At 40.6% G+C, this 18,163-nt stretch overlaps 1 protein-coding gene across 1 annotated transcript in view; it reads right to left on the minus strand.

Moving 5' to 3' along the window:
• Positions 1-18,163, minus strand: part of THBS4 (thrombospondin 4) — a 42,818-nt gene that overhangs the window by 18,490 nt on the left and 6,165 nt on the right. Inside the window, exons 2-6 of the mRNA XM_054986467.1 lie at positions 16,513-16,716; positions 10,758-11,005; positions 9,471-9,576; positions 4,657-4,751; positions 1,181-1,232 (exon numbers count right to left, since the gene is read on the minus strand). Coding sequence (XP_054842442.1) covers positions 1,181-1,232; positions 4,657-4,751; positions 9,471-9,576; positions 10,758-11,005; positions 16,513-16,716 — 705 coding nt within the window. The remainder of the gene's footprint in view (positions 1-1,180; positions 1,233-4,656; positions 4,752-9,470; positions 9,577-10,757; positions 11,006-16,512; positions 16,717-18,163) is intronic.

The raw sequence follows: 18,163 nt of genomic DNA on the forward strand, positions 1-18,163 counted from the left end.
ACATATTTATATTCTACCTTTGTGCTTCAATGGCTTCTGAGAAAACTCCAAAGGTAAAAACAAATATAATTAAATCCAAAAACAGCTATGGAAATAAAACAGCAGCAGAGCAAACATCATATTCATTCACCAAAAGCCTAAGCAGATAAAACTGTTTTGATTCTCTATCCAATCGACTAAAGAGAGAACGTCAGTCTTTCTTCCAAGACAACATAGGCAGTTTCAGTTCCCAAACAAATTCAGACTGAAATGGATCCAGATAATCCATTCCATACAGCAAAGCAAGGTATCTGTACTCTTTCTGGATTAGACTTGGGTTAGACTAGACTAAGCTGGCAACCAGTGGAATTATCATGGGGGAATTATCATGGGGGGGGGGCGCTTCCCAAGCAATGCTGTGACATTGCCGGTGACATGGTAATGTCACTTCTGGCACAATCTGGAAGTAACATCATCATGTAGGGGTGATACTGCAGCATTCACCCAAAGCTCTCTAGTTTAACCACACTAGAATATCACTCGACATGATGTCACTTCTGGGTCATGCCAAAAATACAGTTACCAGGTCTCATGTGGCAACATCTTCTCAGTGTGGGTGCACACCTGTAGCTCTGGCCAATGCCATCATTTCCAGCATGACCTGGAAGTAACACCTTTGTTTATGGGTTATGCCGGCAGTGATCTTGTTAGCCAGGGCTGCAGATGCACACACACCCATTTCTTGGCCTGCCTCCTTCCTTGGGAGCCCATGCCTGTTCCCACTAAACAACTGGTGATCAGTGGGCAGAGGCATGAATCGCTAGGAGTTTGCCCACCATTGGCCTCGCTTCCCTAGCCAGAACTAACATGACCATGTTGGGGCAACATTGACTGCCCTGTCATGTACACCAGCATTTCTACTCCCACTGCCCAGATGAGTGCAGAGCCAGTGGGAATACGAGGTCCTGGTTTCCCTAGATCACAGCCATTATCTTCTGAGACAATTATATGATAAATACACCTTGATGTACTTTGTAGCTTGCCCATGTCACAGCTACTCATTGTGACTCCTATGTTATTAAGTGGGACTTACTTCCTTGGGCTTATGCTCTTAGGATTGCAGCTTATGAGTGAATAGGGACTTTCTTTGTGGTTTGGATCATAAATTCTCTTTTAAAACAGGAATTATACAAGCACTTACCACATGCCTGGCATTCAGCTATTGTATTCCTCAAAAAAGTTGTTTCTTTAACCTTTAAGAAATGAAAGGAATATATATGGTCTCATTTATCCTGAATTGCCATTATCTAAAAATTACAACACAAAAGAGAGTTACAATAATAAGAAAATGACCAAAAAGGAAAACTCGCTGTAACCTAACTACTCCAATCTAAGGCACAAGATTATATTATATATGAGTAAAAATTACAATATACAATCCAAAGAATCTGGAACAAACAACAACATTATATAGCAATTACACTATGTATAGAATAATTGTATGAACCACAAAGTTTCTATTGATGTATAAACAAAAAGTAATGTGCAACTAAAGAATCACTGAGTTAAAACTCAGTTCCATACATATTAAAATTCACAGTGTTACTAGAATATAAAGAGATCTCAGGTAAGTCCAGTAAAGCATCTAGTGCAATCAATATCTTCAGTGCTGTTGATCTTGTGCTTTTTTCCTTTCTCGTTTCTTTTTCTCGTAAGGGAGAAGGCACCCTCATGGCCCTGCCTAATGAGGAGCTGACTTGCTACCTCGTTTCAAGAATTTTTTGTCAAGAACATGCCGCATTATGACTCACTCTCCATGAAGTGTGTCATTCATTCCATGGGCACAGATAATTCATGCATATGATCCTTTCCAGACCAAAGTGGTCTTACTGGAGAGTAAGTGTACCTAAAATCGCTTTATATTCTAGTAGCATTGTGAATTTTAACATGTATGGAATTGAGACTTAATTCAGTGGTTTTTTAGTTGTACGTTACTGTTTGTTTGTACATCAGTAGAAACTTGTGGTTCATACAATTATTCTAATAATGCTGGAATTGCTATATAATGTTGTTGTTTGCTCCAGATTCTTTGGATTGTATGTTGTAATTTTTACTCATATAATATAATCTTGTGCCTTAGACTGGAGTAATTATCTAGAAACTCTGCAAAAGAATAACCTGATTTTGCAAACAGCACTTGCATTTTATCTTGCCTTAATTGTTCACTTACATCTTATCATGCCTTAACTTGATTATTAAGAGCCAGCATGAGTTCCTCAAGAAAAAATTATGTCAGACTAACCTTATCTCCTTTTTTGAGAGAGTTACTACTTTGGTTGATCAGGGGAATGCTATGGACATAGTTTATTTTGATTTCAGTAAGGCTTTTGATAAGGTCCCATGTGATATTCAGTTAACAAGTTGGTAACATGTGGTTTGGATCCTATTACTGTTAGATGGATTTGTAACTGGTTGATAGATCATACCCAAAGATGTTGTTCAACATCTTTATAAATGATCTGGATGAAACAGTAGAGGGGATGCTCATTAAATCTTCAGATAATACTAAATTGGGAGGGGTTGCAAACACAGTAGAAGACAGAAGCAAGATTCAAAGTGATCTTGACAGGCTGGAAAACTGGGCTAAAACTAACAAAATGAATTTCAACAGAGATAAATGTAAAGTTCTGAATTTACGTAGGGAAAATCAAAGGCACATTTATAGGATGAGGAAGACTTGTCTTGGCAGTAGTACATGTGAAAAGGATCTAGGGGTCTTAGTAGAACATACGCTGAACATGAGTCAGCAATGTGATGCTGTAGCTTCAAAGGCAAACGTGATTTTAGGCTGTATCAACAGAAGTATAGTGTCCAGATCATATAAGATGATGGTTATCTCTTTACTCTGCTCTGCTTAGTCCTCATTTGGAGTACTGTGTACAGTTGTGGGCACCACAGTTTAAGAAGGATGATGACATCCTGGAATGTGTCCAAAGGAGAGCAATGAAGATGGTGAGGGGTCTGGAGACCAAGTCCTATGAGGAATAGTTGAAGGAGCTGGGTATGTTTAGCCTGGAATGGAGGCAAGGTGATATGATAGCCTTGGGTCAAAATTAAAAAGCAAAAGAGGTTTTGGTTGTTGTGGGTTTTCCGGGCTGTATTGCCGTGGTCTTGGCATTGTAGTTCCTGACGTTTCGCCAGCAGCTGTGGCTGGCATCTTCAGAGGTGTAGCACCAAAAGACAGAGATCTCTCAGTGTCACAGTGTGGAAAAGATGTAGGTCATTTGTATCTACTCAGGAGGGGTGGGGTTGAGCTGAGTCATCCTGTAAGAGTTTCCCAGGGTGTGGAATGCTAATGGCGGGAGGCTTCACTGTATCCTGAGGAGGTTCTTTTGCATATGGATTGGTACTTGATGTGCTAATCTTCTCTGCAGGGCTATTGTCGGGGATAGAATGTTTTGTTAGCCTGGTGTTTTTCAGAACTGGAAACCATGCTCTGTTCATTCTTAAATAAATGAAAGCCTTCGACAATACAAAAGAGGTTTTGTCTAAATATTAGGAAGAACTTCCTGACAGAGCAGTTCCTCAGTGGAACAAGCTTCTTTGGGAAGTGGTGAACTCTCCGTCCTTGGAGGTATTTAAAAAGAGGCTAGATGGTCATCTGACAGCTATGATGATTCTCTGACTTAATATGAATCTACACAGATCAGGAGAGGGAGTGCATGCAGGGATGAGCCGGTGCTTGGCTCTTGTGGCCCTTTCTTATATGCTCAAGGTAATGCTGATCGCCACTTTGGGGTCAGGAAGGAATTTTCCTCCCGGCCAGATTGGCCAGGGATCCTGGAGGTTTTTTGCCTTCCTCTGGGCATAGAGCAGAGATCACTGAGGGAGGTGTGTGTGTGGGGGGGGGGGAATAGCTATGAATTTCCTGCATTATGCAGGGGGGATGGACTCGATGATCCTTGGGATCCCTTCCAGCTTTATGTTTCTATGTTCACATGGGACCTTAAGTCTATTCTGCTAAAGACAGCATTGATTTAATATCAAGTCCCATGTTTTATGTTACCTTCTGCAAAACTACTCACAGTAGCCTTTAAAATCCAAGCTCAACAATCCTTCAAATAAAAGTATTAATACAATGTTAAATTTTAGCTTTGTACTTGAATCCTATTCTTGAATTAATTGCTAAATGATGGTGCAGCTCAAAATAAAATAACTAGAAATGGAATGGTGTGTCTGTATTCTGGAATTTTTCTGGGAAAGTCTGAAGTGAACCTTAGATTGTGTCTGACCTCAGTCCTGTCCCATGTTATAAAATCATTCAAGAAGCCTTGATTTTTTTCCATGGTCTGGAAATATGCTAGAAGTTTGTACATTTAGTTTCTCCACTTGTAAATAATTTTTGGCATATCTCTGTATTCTTAGTCAGGTTCTTTCTTGGAGTTAGTTCATTGAGCCTAACTGTGTGATTCAGAAGTGAACCATGCATTTTGAAAAGCAAATACTCTCGGTAAAATTACAGTGGGTTATTTTATTTCATATCTCTCAGTGTGTGGAAAAAAAGATTTGCACAGAAAGCCTACTGCATTGGGTGAATTTTCTCTTAGCAATGCAAAGAATGTACCAGGTTGTTTAGAGGCCAACAAAAGGCAAACTGTATAACACTTTGTCAAATACCTGTTGTCTGAGAAGATCTTTTACATCACCTAGTATTTGGTTCATTTGCATCATGTGACCCAGTAACTGCCTGTTAAAGTCACTCGTAGAGACACCTACAATAATACAATGAGTACAATGAAATGATATAGTCCCGAAAGTCTGGAATTCTTATTCTCATTAGTACTTACATGGCACTTCCAACCATTAATAAAGCTTCACATGCATTATCACATTAATCTAGAATCAACTAATTTACTGCCAATCCTAAGAAGTTTACTCTGAAGTAAGGATCAAATCAGATGAGATGCTGGAAGATCCATGACTGGCCTCCAGCATGTTTTTAATGATAAATAGCAATCATGAGGGTGTGAGTGTCAGATTAAGGCCATAGCATGGGGAAAGGGATCAATGCTGTCCCTCTATATGTTCTTTTCCCTACCTCCTCGAGCTGCTCCTTGTCCAATTTCCCCCATGGTGTTTATCCAGGAGGCTGTATTTTATAGAAATTTATGTATTCAAGGGTTTAACATTTTCAGAGTGAAATTTCACCTTACCTACCTCCTCATTTGTGTCTTCCAAATCAGCATTTCCAAGATGACATAACTGCATGGATGGAGGGGTAAAGACTTGGTGGGCAGGAGAGGAGTACTGAACCTTCCCACATTCACCCCTCTGCACATCCCCCCTCCTAGCCATTTTTAATCATTTATTTTCCACAGAAGACTTCCAAAACTAAAAGTAAACCTGAGTGGAGGAAGGAATTATCTCTATTGGAGGGAGTGACATGGGAGGTGTTAAGTGCGTCTTCCTCCCTCTGGATGATTTTTCTTTGCAAGTGCCCAGCCCACAGCATGTATTTGCATGCAGCTTTGGAAACATGCATGTCCCATATAATGTGTAGTTCTATCTTAAAGGCACTACTCTTCAGAAATTAACAAAAACATATACAAAATATCAAGTTATCAAATATCAAATATCAAGTCCACAAATATATGGAGCAGAGGTCCATCAGTGGCTATTAGCCACAGGAGATAGATGGTATTCTCTTTGTGGGGAGGTGGTGCTCTGTTGTCTTGGTGCTGGAAGGAAGGCAGTGGGAGGGCTTCTGGTGTCCTGGCCTCACTGACAGTCCTTTAGATGGCACTGGATTTCTAGCCACTGTGTGTGACAGAATGTTGGACTGGATGGGCCACTGGCCTGATCCAACATGGCTTTGCTTATGTTCTTATGTTCTAAGTTAGCTATTACTTGGCTGGATCTCTAATTAAAAGGTTCTGATTTTTCTTATGTTCAGTTTCTCCATCAAGATCAAAATCTTTTTGCATTATTAAACTTTACAATGAGCTGTATTTGCTATGAACTTGCATACAGTATTTTCCAGACACAAAAAAATCTTTCATTCCTAACCTTCCATAGTCTACACACCAGACATGTTTTACAAGCTCAACTGCTATGCAGCAATAAAGTTTACCTCAGTTTTTATCCCACAGCCCCATTTCCCTAAAATACCTGAATAAAAGAAGATAAAGTGACATAAAACCATGTCCCAATTTGGCTTAAGAACTGTGATTACTAAACCCACTAATGCTGTTTTGCAAAACACAGACCACCAAACACCCTGTTTGCACCCTGTGAAGCCCCTTTTACTTTCATAGGAAAACAGTGACATCTTAAGCAGAGTTCTACTATTCTGAGTAAACTTAAGTCAATAAGTTTAAAAGGAGGAAACACCCGTAACCTGTAAGTATTCTAAGGGTGAAATATCATTATAATGGGAAGAAAGGAATAGTGGGGAAAAGGGTCACAGTGCAGTAATGGAGGTCAGGCTTTGTAGGCAGAAGGCCTCAGGTTCAATCCTTGGCACCTCGAGTTACCAGATTGCAGGTAACTTCTGCCAGACACCAATCAAAACAGTCAACATTAAGTGAGATGTGCCCAAAGACCGCTCTTCACATCCTACAATAGCCTTTTTATAGCTAACTCTGCTTATTGATCCCATTCTTTCCCTCACTTACAAGATAATCTTATGGACCAGCTAGGATGGTCACTGCTATTCTAAGTTCAACTCTGATTTAAGTAATTATAACAGGATCCTCTAACTGCAAAACCAACATGCAATAATAGCTATAGAGGGAAAGCCAAACAATAGCACTGCAACCATGAGAGCCACATCCACGGAGTCTTTGGTAACTACTTCACCATCCATTAGGGAGGCCAGGTTTCCTGATAGAGTAGACCTCAACCTCTATTCCCCACCACTGCTTGACATGGTGGTGGAGGATGGGGGGAGTGTGGGGTGATTTGGCCTTGCATCAATGTGTGACATCTCTTCAATCATAAAATTGGAAGTGACGTCATTGTGTCAGCTGGATGCTCTAGGATTCATCCATAACTCTATAGTTTAACCATTTAGTTTTGGGTGATTCTTACAGTATTACCCCAATGCAATGACATTACGTCCAGTTTCATACTGACAGTGACTTTGCACTGTCCTCTCCCCCACCCTCTCCATTTCTCCTGCCAGGCTGCTAGCTGGCCATCCATCAACCAATGCATACGTAGCAATGGCAGGAACACCAAAATGATGCCACCTTATCCATTCCATACCCTCCCCAACGCAATTATTATTGCTGTAGAAAGTAATGGTATTGCAATGTCATTTCCCGCAACCAAGAACATAGTCCACTCCATATAATACCTATCATATGGACCAACCCAATGCCACATGTGCAAGCTTTTGAATTCACCAGAGCTTTTCTCCAGTTCTGATGTTACAAGAAAATGTTTTTAAAGGATTTGAGGAGGGGGGAATGCTTCAGGACATGGTGATTAAGTCCTGTTTTCTCCAACCTGTTTCCTACACGCATTTTAAATACCCATGTGCGTGCATGTGAGACCCCTGCTATGCAATACCAGCATTTATTGCCAAAGTATATAACATCTTAAATTGAAGCAATGGAACGGCCAGATCTTCCTGAGTAATCATCTCCAAGACACATCAGATTTCCAAAGGCCGACCACTGATGAATTCATTTCAACTAATACAAAACACAAAACGCCCAAGCACCTACTCATTCATTCCAATAAGACAAATTTTTTTGGCCTACATATGGTAAAGTAATTCAGTTTAAATTGATTTTGGCTACAGATTTTATATATCTTTTTAACAGTTATACTAGAAAACATGCCCATAGCAGAATGCAAAGCCAAACTAATTCTTCTCAAAGAACTTCAATATCTACCCTAAAGAGGTATTAGTTTTAATGGTTTTAGTGTTCTATAATATGATTGTTGCTTTAGTATTGACTTAGGAGGATGTTTTCTACCTCTCTTTGAGAACTTACTTTGTTGAAAAGCAGACACATACAATCTCCAATAAACAATAAAATTAAACTAGAGGTTTTTGAGTGACAGCATATCCTGCCGGTTTGGAGTTAGACCCCAGGCAAATGCTCTAGGACCCCCACACTCAGAAGGGGGTGTGTGTGCCGGGTCTGATACCTTCCTCCAAGCTCCTTCCCAACCTCTCTTCTTCAGTGGCTATCAAATCAGCTCTATAAAAAGAAAGATGCAGGGTGCTGTCCTTCCTTAGAAACAAGGATAGGTGATAGGGGAGCTGAGGGTATATACCAAAATATCTCATTTGAGCAGGTAAATTGTGGTGGAAGCACATTCACCATGTAAAGAGAGAGACAATTTGCTGTCCACTTTTGAGCTCAGAGAAAAATGGCTCCCTCTACTTTTACTGTTAATAGGCTGCCAAGTCTGGGTTGGGAAACTCCTGGAGATTTGGGGCAGGAGCTTGGCGAGGGCAGGGTTTGGGGGGAAGGGGGAGCGACCTTAGTGGGATGCAGTGCCATAGAGTCCAAAGGAGTCATTTTCTCCAGGGGAACTGATCTGTGGAGATCAGTTGTGATTCTAGGTGTTCTCCAGGCCCATCTGGTTGCCAACCCTGGTAATTATCCCCCCCACACACCGAATTCCTTTCTATATATATATATATATATATATATATATATATAATAGGTTTTGTTTCTCATACTTTTGTAGTGTTGTGCAGAGTGTTTCAACCTACCATTTAATTTAAATTCCCTCAGTTAAACTTTGTGTCTTCCCACTAGCAGTCTTTATGCAGTGGGGTAAGGGGGACCTACTTAACATGTACCAAAAGATGGCTGTGCCCAGCACTGACTGCCTGGTGCTTACAATGCCATGCGCCCATTTCTCCCTCATGCTCACTGTACATTTTTCCTGCTATTGTGAAAACAGCTTTTCTTTTAAAAATAATTTCAGCAAGCAAACACTTATACTGCATTTTAAAATTTTCTTTTCAATATGGATTGTCCACTAAGAATACAGTAGGAATTGCAGGGCAGACAGGTGAGATCAGAGAGTATGCCTGTTGATTTCATTGTAAGAGTGGCTTAAAAGCCAGGCTTTCTTCACAGGAAAATAATGTGTGATGAATCTTGTTTAAAAAGTTTGTTGCATGCAACAGTTAGGTTGTTTTCCTTACTCTAGCCTGCCTGGTCTCTCCTCCGTGACTTCATTATGTATGCTTGTCAGCTTCCTTTCTCAAATAAGAAAAGTCACTGAGGGAGAAGGGGCGCTTCCTAAGAAAAGCCCAAACCTGGCTTCTTCTTCCTATTGGGTCCACCCCGCCGTCACCCCCTCCCCACAATCTAGATAATTTAGCCCAGTAGAGGCAGCGGCAGCGGACAGAGGCTAGCAGCAGAGGGGGAGTCCTTTTTTTTTTCCTGGGCTCTTATCACCATGTATAAAGTAATTGAAAACTATGCACTTGAAACGTTAATTTGGTATGTGGAAGTTACCTGGATATGGGACTGACGGCTCAATCTGTGGAAGAAAGCAGTCTTGCAAGCTTGCTACTTGGGACAACGACCCTCTCACCACTAGCTTCAGTTCTTCCAAAAAGTCCTAGAACAACAAAAGACACTCTCAGCACCCCAGGCAGATGTAAGGAAGACAGAGGAATGCCGCATAAAATGTGATGTGCCCAGTTTGAAATCTGGGTGTGCTGGGAAGATACAAACCACTGCTGCCAAATGAATATGGAAATATCTAATTATCTGACTGTGTGTGAGGAGAGTGATTTCAAAGGATTCCCCTAGACTTATTCATATTTGCTGCTATGTCTAAATCAAGTAAAAGACAATTTCTCAAACTTATGAGATGGGTTTACAAATCATGAGATTTGAAATAATATGCTGAGGTTTTTTGTTTGTTTCTGTTTGCATTCTGAACAGCAGGATTTGAGTCCAGCGGCACTGTAAAGACCAACAAGATTTTCAGGGTGTAAGCTTTCGAGAGTCACAACTCCCTTCTTCAGACACCTAAAACTATTTGCATTCTGGCTTTTCAGCTTTTCAAATACAATCTTACCATATTTACAAATGCATCCCTACGAACGTGAGGTATAGAGACTTATTTTATATTTGAAGTGAAAAGTTCTCATAACACAACATAGTCAACAAGCCCTGCAATGTCTAAAGGCACCCCTGAGGTCTTTCTTGAGGGATGAGATGTTTTCCCTTAGGAGGAATAATTTTGCCAGCCCAGTGAAAACTGTATCCTCTGGCCAGTTGCCAGAATAGCATGAAATAAAACTGAGGGATGGAGGTGGGGTGTGGGGTGCGTGCTTAGTATTTCTGAGTACATTCCAACTTCTACTAAAAAGAAAAAAGTAAACAAGTTTTGAGAAGGACATAAATGCAAACAGAGACACATCCTTGCACACAGACACACATCCTTGTCACTAAATAGTAAGGAGTCCAGTAGCACCCATCTGACAAAGAGATCTGTGGTTCTCAAAAACTTATGCTACAATAAAGGTGGCTAGTCTTAAAGGTGCTACTGGACTCTTTACTATTTTGCGACTACAGACTAACACAGCCTACTCCTCTGGATCCTTGTCACTTGCAGATCATATTATTGAACTCCCCTGACATCCGCAGCAGGTGCGCTTGCAAATGGATTTGCCTCTTTCTGCTCCTGAATGCTATAGCACATGTGTGCCAAACAGGGTTGGCTGCCAGCCAGGCAGCCAGCTCTTTGCCAGGAGAGGAATGTGCTTCTCTTGCTTCTCCACAGAGGCTCACCTGGGCTTTTTTCTGCATCGTCCGTAACTCCACTGCCTCCGAGCTCTGTGCAAGTCCTGAAAAGGCTTTAGGCAGATCTTGAACGGCATCCATCTGCTTGCAGTCCATGTACAATTCAGCTTTGCTGGAGCTACGCTGCAGGTCGCTCAGCCTGAGGAGCACAGCATGGCGCTTCCCGTCGGCCAACAGCACATTATTGAAGACCACGGCATTCAGCTTCCCATCATTCCTCAAATAGCGAAGGGAAACTAACACAACACAAAATTATGAAGTAAGAATACAACACAACTGGTATGCAGTGGGAAAATCACTGCATACCAGGTCAAGGAAGGTTATGGCACATCCTAGCTAATTTGGCTGTTCTTAGTTTAACCATGTCTGTTGTGGCCATTCAGCAGCAGATCAAGGTTGAGATATATATAGCGTGTGGAAAACTCCTGTGAATGCAGATAAAGAGAAAAAGAAACAGTAGTGTGTCCCAATAGCTATAAGTCTTGAACCTAGAAAACCAAGATTTAAATCCTGCCTCAAACCTACAGACACTAGATAGCCATGGGCAAATCCTTAGTTGTAAGTTTTGTTGAAGTACAGCAGTGTCTTGTGTGCAAAGGAGAAGAAGAAGATTCTGCAGGGCACAGCAAGCTCTAGACAGCACTGAAGGGGAATATCTTCTTTCTAAAGGGGCTTTTCCTAGTCTGTCTGCAGAATGCTATTTGTAGGCCTTTTTTTGGAACTCCGCACACACTCTCAACTAGCAGATCAGCTACTTTATCTCTTCTCTTTCATATCCAGTTTGTTAGTTCCATAAATAAGGCTTTTGTTACTGTTGATCAGTTCAGTATCCTGACTGCTGCATTTGCACTCTGCCAACAAGTTTCAGTCTCTCATCTGTAAACTGGGAATACTAATTGATCTTGCTTGCAGCAGAGCAGGCAGCAATCCTTTTAATCCTTGATGGAGAAAATCCCATTCCCATGCTTAAAACATAGTAAGATATTCACTGATAATTTGCTGCTCTTTAAGGTTTTTCACAATGTGTTGCTTCAAGGAAGCTGTCCCATTACACAATAGCAAGCCTAGTCCTGCCATTTAGAGGCACATTGGGCTCGGTGATGTTTTAGTCCCTTTAGCTTCTGTTTTTTTGCCTATATGAATAATGTGAGATGGAGGTCAATTTTCACTTAGAACAGGCTTCTTTGCTTATAGTTGACTCTCCATTAGTGCGTGCCAAGGGAATTGTTCTGGTGACAGATCCACAGATACAATAAGTGGCTGATGTAGAAGAGCAGGATTTTGAAGGTCTGGGCAGTTAAATACACACAAATTGTGCACACAGCAGGTCTCTCCACACGGTCAGAAGCCTTGCAGAAGACAGGATCCCCCAATCACACATGCAAAGTGTATGGCTCTGACCAGATCTTCAGCTGAATGTATGGGGATCAAGGGTACAGCCAGGAGGCATAATCCTGCCCCTCACTCATATGCTCATTTCTTGCTACTGATAAGCAATTATTAGGAACAAGATTCTGTAGGGTCATGTTTTCTCACTGGAAATTCCACACTCTTTAGAATAACAGAAACATAAGGAACTAAAATGTCACCTTGTCCAATGTGTCCCTCTTCATCCCTGACCACCAGCACAAGCAGAGGCACCCAGGAAAAAGAGTACTTATTGATAATCCCACTCCTAGACAATTATTATATGCACAGATAGTGTTCTGAGAATATAATAAATGGTCAGGGGCAGCAGCATAGCTGGGGTGTAGTGACTGGGACATCTGCCTCCAGGTACAGCCTGGACAGGTTTGCAAAATGGGTCAATGGGCGTGCGATATAGTTACAGATTACACTGTGTAATCCACCTTGAGTCTCAATGAGAAAGATGGACTATAAATAATGTAAATAAAAATAAAATGTATTTATTTATACATTCATACCCTACCTTTCTCCGTGGCCAAATGCTGCATATAATCCATAATTAAAAACATCCAAATAGCAATAAAACCCCACTTCTCCTCCAACCTAATAAAATGTCCACAGTTTACACTCAGCAACTTGTAGCGAGGGTGGGTCCATAAATACCCATAAATTCTTAACCTGCTCTGCAAATGCCAACTCCACTAAATTACATATTGTTCTTGTTTCAGTTTAGTATCTGTCACTGAGCTTACAGAAGCTCAAAATCAGATGCCTAACAGATGAAGAAAAACTGATCTTGGCAGAGCGAGGAAGATGATGAGACTTGCAGCCAGTCCTGGAAGCTTGCAAACTTTGACTGCATGAAAGTCATTTTACTTGAGAGACTAACACGAGAACAAGAAACAAGACTATGGACTTGGAACGTGCCTGAATGCAGCAAAGAATCAGAGAGAAAGCAGAAAAGGATGGAAGAGCCCCCAGTTGGCCAGTAGCCATGAGACAGGATTGCCTGAGGGTAGCTGGACTGGATATGAGATCAAGGTTCATCTGAGGGGGTGGAATACTTTTTTTGGAGAGAATGGGGGGAAATGCTTGCTAGGACCAAAGACACAATTATATTTAAAACAGCTGTGCTTCTGCACTCCTTCCATTGCAGGAAAAGTTTGAATTAATGGTGCCAACTGACAGTGAGGAGCTGTTTTCACTGCTGAGAACCAAAGTCCCCGCTGTTCTGCTTCAGAGAAGTAATAAAAAAAATTCAATTTAGGGTACCAAAAGCCCATCTGATATTTGAACAGGCTTCAAAGACCTCTTGTTAAGTTTTAACTAGTTTTAAAGGTGAGCAATTCTAAGTCTGAGTGTATCTCCAGGTGAGAGGGATGATCGGGGGGAAAGAATAGACAATGGAAGTTTCAACAGAGTCAGTTTATTAAGTTTGGATGGTCAGAGACCCAGAAGAGGGAATTAAGAATAAAAGAACAGATGGTTTTGAGATTATTTTGCCCTGGCTAAAGAAAATTTTAATTTCCTCATTTTAAAAGAGATCAACTCTTATTATTTGAGGAGAATGAAAAATTATTTTAGTATATCGGTATACGTAGTCAATTAATAAACCAGTCAGTGTATTTTATCAAAAATATTGGTCAATGAGGATTAGAAACAACAAATGCATCCAAATCAGAAGGTATATATTTGCACAATCTTATTCAAATGAGGGGCTTTAATGTAATCTCCAAAGTTATGTGCAGACAGTTATTTCTGTGGAACAACAGAGAGAGGCCTGTATAACACAAGACACTCGAGTGTGAAAAATTAATTAGGCCTGGCAAGAAGCAACTTCTTGTCTGGTTTATTTTCTCTTTATTTTTTCCCCTAAAAGTAAGAGGAAAGGAAAAAATATTTCTTGGCACTGCAGTTTTGAAACAGACCACTCCAAAGTGGAAGCAGTTTCTGGTCTAATTAATCTCACTCCTGTAGGAAATGTTTCTAAAAAGAGAGAAAAGAAAACATGACTTTCAGACAAGTTTATTGTATATGGCCATAGGCCTTTACAAGTTAAAACATATTTGAGAAAAGAAAAACATGGTAGGACATTACGGTGTAAAAAAGAGCATTAAATAGGGTTATTTATTCATCTGAAACATTTAAATGCTACCTTTCCACACAAATAGGGTTACCAAGGTGGTGGTGACTACTATGTTATATTAAGAAACATAAGGAGTTACGTTTCTTGTTAATGGATCACCTAATATGTGGGTCTGCATCCACCCTTTCATGAAAAGTTTACTTGTTTTTCATTAACACACAAGGTTGGCAGATGTCCGGTTTTGGCCAGACAGTCTGGTTTTTGGGGGGACTGTCCCCTAAATACTAGACACCTGGCTCAGACCTGGCCCCTCCCCTCCCCCCGTCAGTTGCCCAGCTGCCCAACCTCCTATGGCTGTGTAGCACTACTGCTAGGCTGAGAAAGTGCCTGCCACTCTGGGCACCGGCCAGGAGCAGCCAGCCAGCTCAGGTTGGAAACAGGCAGCCTCCTGCAGCAGCACCACACCACCTAAGAGTGGCCAGCCAGCCTGAACAGAAGTGGGAGGTTGGTAGGATGACATCAGTTCCAATAGTGATGTCATCATGCCGCCTAGAACCACATGCCACACTGTGCACGTGTGCAAAAGGTGAGCCCCCCCCTCTCCCAGTATTAGGCCAGACCCTATCCGGCAACCCTATTAACACAGTAGCCCTTTTCATTGTAGAACACATCTAGATCAGGGATAGAGCCTTTCTTGACATCCCATTTGCCCCCATATATGTTTAGAACATCTGGAAAGGGCTATTATGTTTGCATCTAGGTTTCTTCCTAATTAATGTAAACAAAAGGAGGCTTCAGGAGGGTTCCTGATCATGTGGAGAGAGCCTAGATGTGAACATCTTAACGCACATAGATCCTGTACATATGTACCAAGGAAAGTGCATAAGTCAGAGGCAGAGCTTGTTGCCATGACCTACTCACATCATGCTGTAAGTAAATGCTTAGAACATCTGGAAATGGCTAGTATGTCAAGTCATTCAGGCAAGGTCTATATGAGTTCTGTCTTCTGGCATTCAAGCTACCTAAGCTTTTAACTCTCTGATACCTACACAAATAGCCTTGACCAAGACATTCACACACAAATATATATTTTTCCTTCTTCCTTCTTTATTCACGCTATCCATTCATGAATGTACCATATACTGTCCAGTAGTGGACAGAACAGCGCTATGCTAAACAAGTGCTTTCCATCTGACCAAATGCATTTTCTGTCCTGTGGCTGGTTTTATAAAAGGCTCTGCAAAAGGAATGTTTATCTTGCACAGTCAAAGCGAAATGTAGAGATCAACTAAATGAAGTTCCCATATTTCATATGCTGAATGCAGCATGTGCGTGTGTCTATCAAATTCCTAAGTAATTTGAAACAGTGATTTCCCAAGGGAGAGAAAGAAAGAAAAACTTTCATTTGATTCTTTGAGAAATATTTATCATCGCTGATGGCAAGTTAGCTGGCAGAGATGCCAGTTCCTCATCTTCCAACAGGAGAACCACAGGATGTTGCCGTTAGCATATGTTGTACGTAGCTCTGTGAAAAGTGGAATGCAACAAGTATGCCAGAGCGCAGTAATGGGTAGAGACACAGTATTAAAACTGTATTAAAATCTGCATTGTTTCCTGATCTTACAAACTAATGACTGAAATTCTGAGAATCCTTGGGAGAACCTGGGAATAGACCCCATTGAATAAAGTGGATCTTACTTCTTAGTAGACCCATTTAGGCCAGCTATCAGTGGCACTCAGCACTGTTAAGCTCTAGATGAAATTCTGTCTGTGATAAGCTCTTGGCATCACCGTCCAAATGGATCCTGATAATTTCTAAACATTTCAGAAGATACCTAAACAAAAAGCAGTCTTGCAGCACACAGATGTATTGCAGCAGAGGCATTTATGGATAAAAGCCCAAGTAAGTTCTAGTGGAAGCTACAGTTATATCAGTAGAAAGTTTACTATGTTGCCAGGTCTATCCCTGTTTGGTATCAGGCTAGAGGGCAAGTTTCACTAGCGAAGAAGGGAAATCATAATGAACAAGATAGACTGCCTACCTACACAAAGGCATTCTGGGCTTCAAGGAATATTCGACCAGGGTCAAATAGGAGGTCTACTGATCACTCAATTAACTGCCATGCCAATCCTACAACTAAGATTATCTTTGAAAACTTGCACAATCAAGAGACATTGGTACCAGACTATGCCTCATGTTTATAGTGTTTATAGCAAAATGGTGGTTTTTTTCCTTTTCATGAGACTTACCTTTATTTACCCGCCCCATTACTGTGAACTCAAAATATTTCTTGTTTTCTGCAGAAGAGTATAGCCCAAATATGGTGGCTGTGCTTTTTGGTTGTAGTTTGAATATGGAGAGCACATAAGCTTCATTCAGTGTAGAATCCATGAGTGTTTGTTGCAAGAAGGTTTTTAGTAGCCTCTGGGTAGGAATTGATAGAAGATCAAAAACTATTTTAAAAAGAAAAAGATTTAGAAATTTGACAATTATAATACACCAGCAAAATAGCCATCATTAGGAGGTAATGTGTGTGAACTTCTAAATGCAAGAAGGAATGCTATAATGTAAGGACTCTGAAGGGTCGTGTGTATATTGCTGTGTGCTTACTGTGCACTGTTCATTTGGTGTGCACTCTCCAAACTAGTGGCAACCCAGCAGTTATGGGTTTTCCTTCCAAAGTCTAAATGGACATAATTCAGTGAGAGAGTTAAAGTAGCTGTGGTGCTACTCAGCTGCAGGCTCAAAATCCCCTTGGTCACTTTACTTAGGTTGACTGTGTATTTTGCAAACAGAAGGCAACTCCTGGCATCTGTAGTGAAAAGGATTCCATGTAATAGTCCTAGGAAACTCATTTCCCCGAACCTTTGGAGAACTGCTTTGCATCTTAATAGGCTGCACTGGACAGTTTGCATTCCTATCTGCTTTTTGATTGGGTTGGCTTTCAGAGCTTGAGGGACCTTCAGTGTGATAAGATTTTATTCTAGTTTGTTGGGCTTCCTTTGCTTTAAAAAAAAACTTCCCCAAACCTTCAAAGTACAAATACATATAAATAAATCATAGAAACAAAGAAACAATAAAGAATTCCTAATCTTCATCAAGAAATATTCCTTGAAAGAATGAAAAGTGTTACAAAGACCATTATCAGTATTCTGGAGAAAGTGGCAGCAGAAAGATACAGGATTTTAAGCACCATAATTTGTATATTGCCTGTTTTATGCTGGACTTTAATATTAGAAGACCTTATGGGAATAACCCAACCAACTCAAAGCACCTTTAAGATTCATCAATTACAGTGGGAGCGGTCTGAGGCTTCACTTACCTGCCCTATTGAAATTAATGGGACTACTTAACTAGCCTGGATCACTCTATATTTATTTAATGGCTATTTTGCAATAATTTGGAAAACAAAAAAGTACATCAAATGAGCAGAAGAGAACTCACATTTCTGGGTTTTTAAAAAAAGTTTCAAGTTATATGAATGCATGCATGCCCAAAAGCAAATTAAATTCTGTTTTTTTTCAGGAATTAACACAGTCCTATTTTCATAGCTATGCTGTTCTCTGATATAAGCCGCACTGTTGATAGAAAAAATAGCTGCCTGTAAGCTTTCACTGTTGGTGGTAAATTGATCACAGCAGTCACGTTCTGGTTCTGGGAGGAGACGCTCGGGGTTTAGTCAATTGCTCACCACAAAGAACAATTCCATCGCATGGCACATTGTTCAAGTGAAAGGTTATTAAGTCAAACTTGTTTTAAAACTCTACTTATTAAAAATGCCATATAAATGATGTTGAAGAAAGAGTAGCAAACAAAGGCCAGATATTTGTAAAGGGTAACAAGATACAGAAACACACATGCCCAGAAGGTAAAACTAGGTCTTAGTTTCCAAGTTCACAA

The sequence above is a fragment of the Eublepharis macularius genome, chromosome 8 (genome assembly GCF_028583425.1).
Source record: "Eublepharis macularius isolate TG4126 chromosome 8, MPM_Emac_v1.0, whole genome shotgun sequence".
In the NCBI taxonomy this organism is placed as follows: domain Eukaryota; kingdom Metazoa; phylum Chordata; class Lepidosauria; order Squamata; family Eublepharidae; genus Eublepharis; species Eublepharis macularius.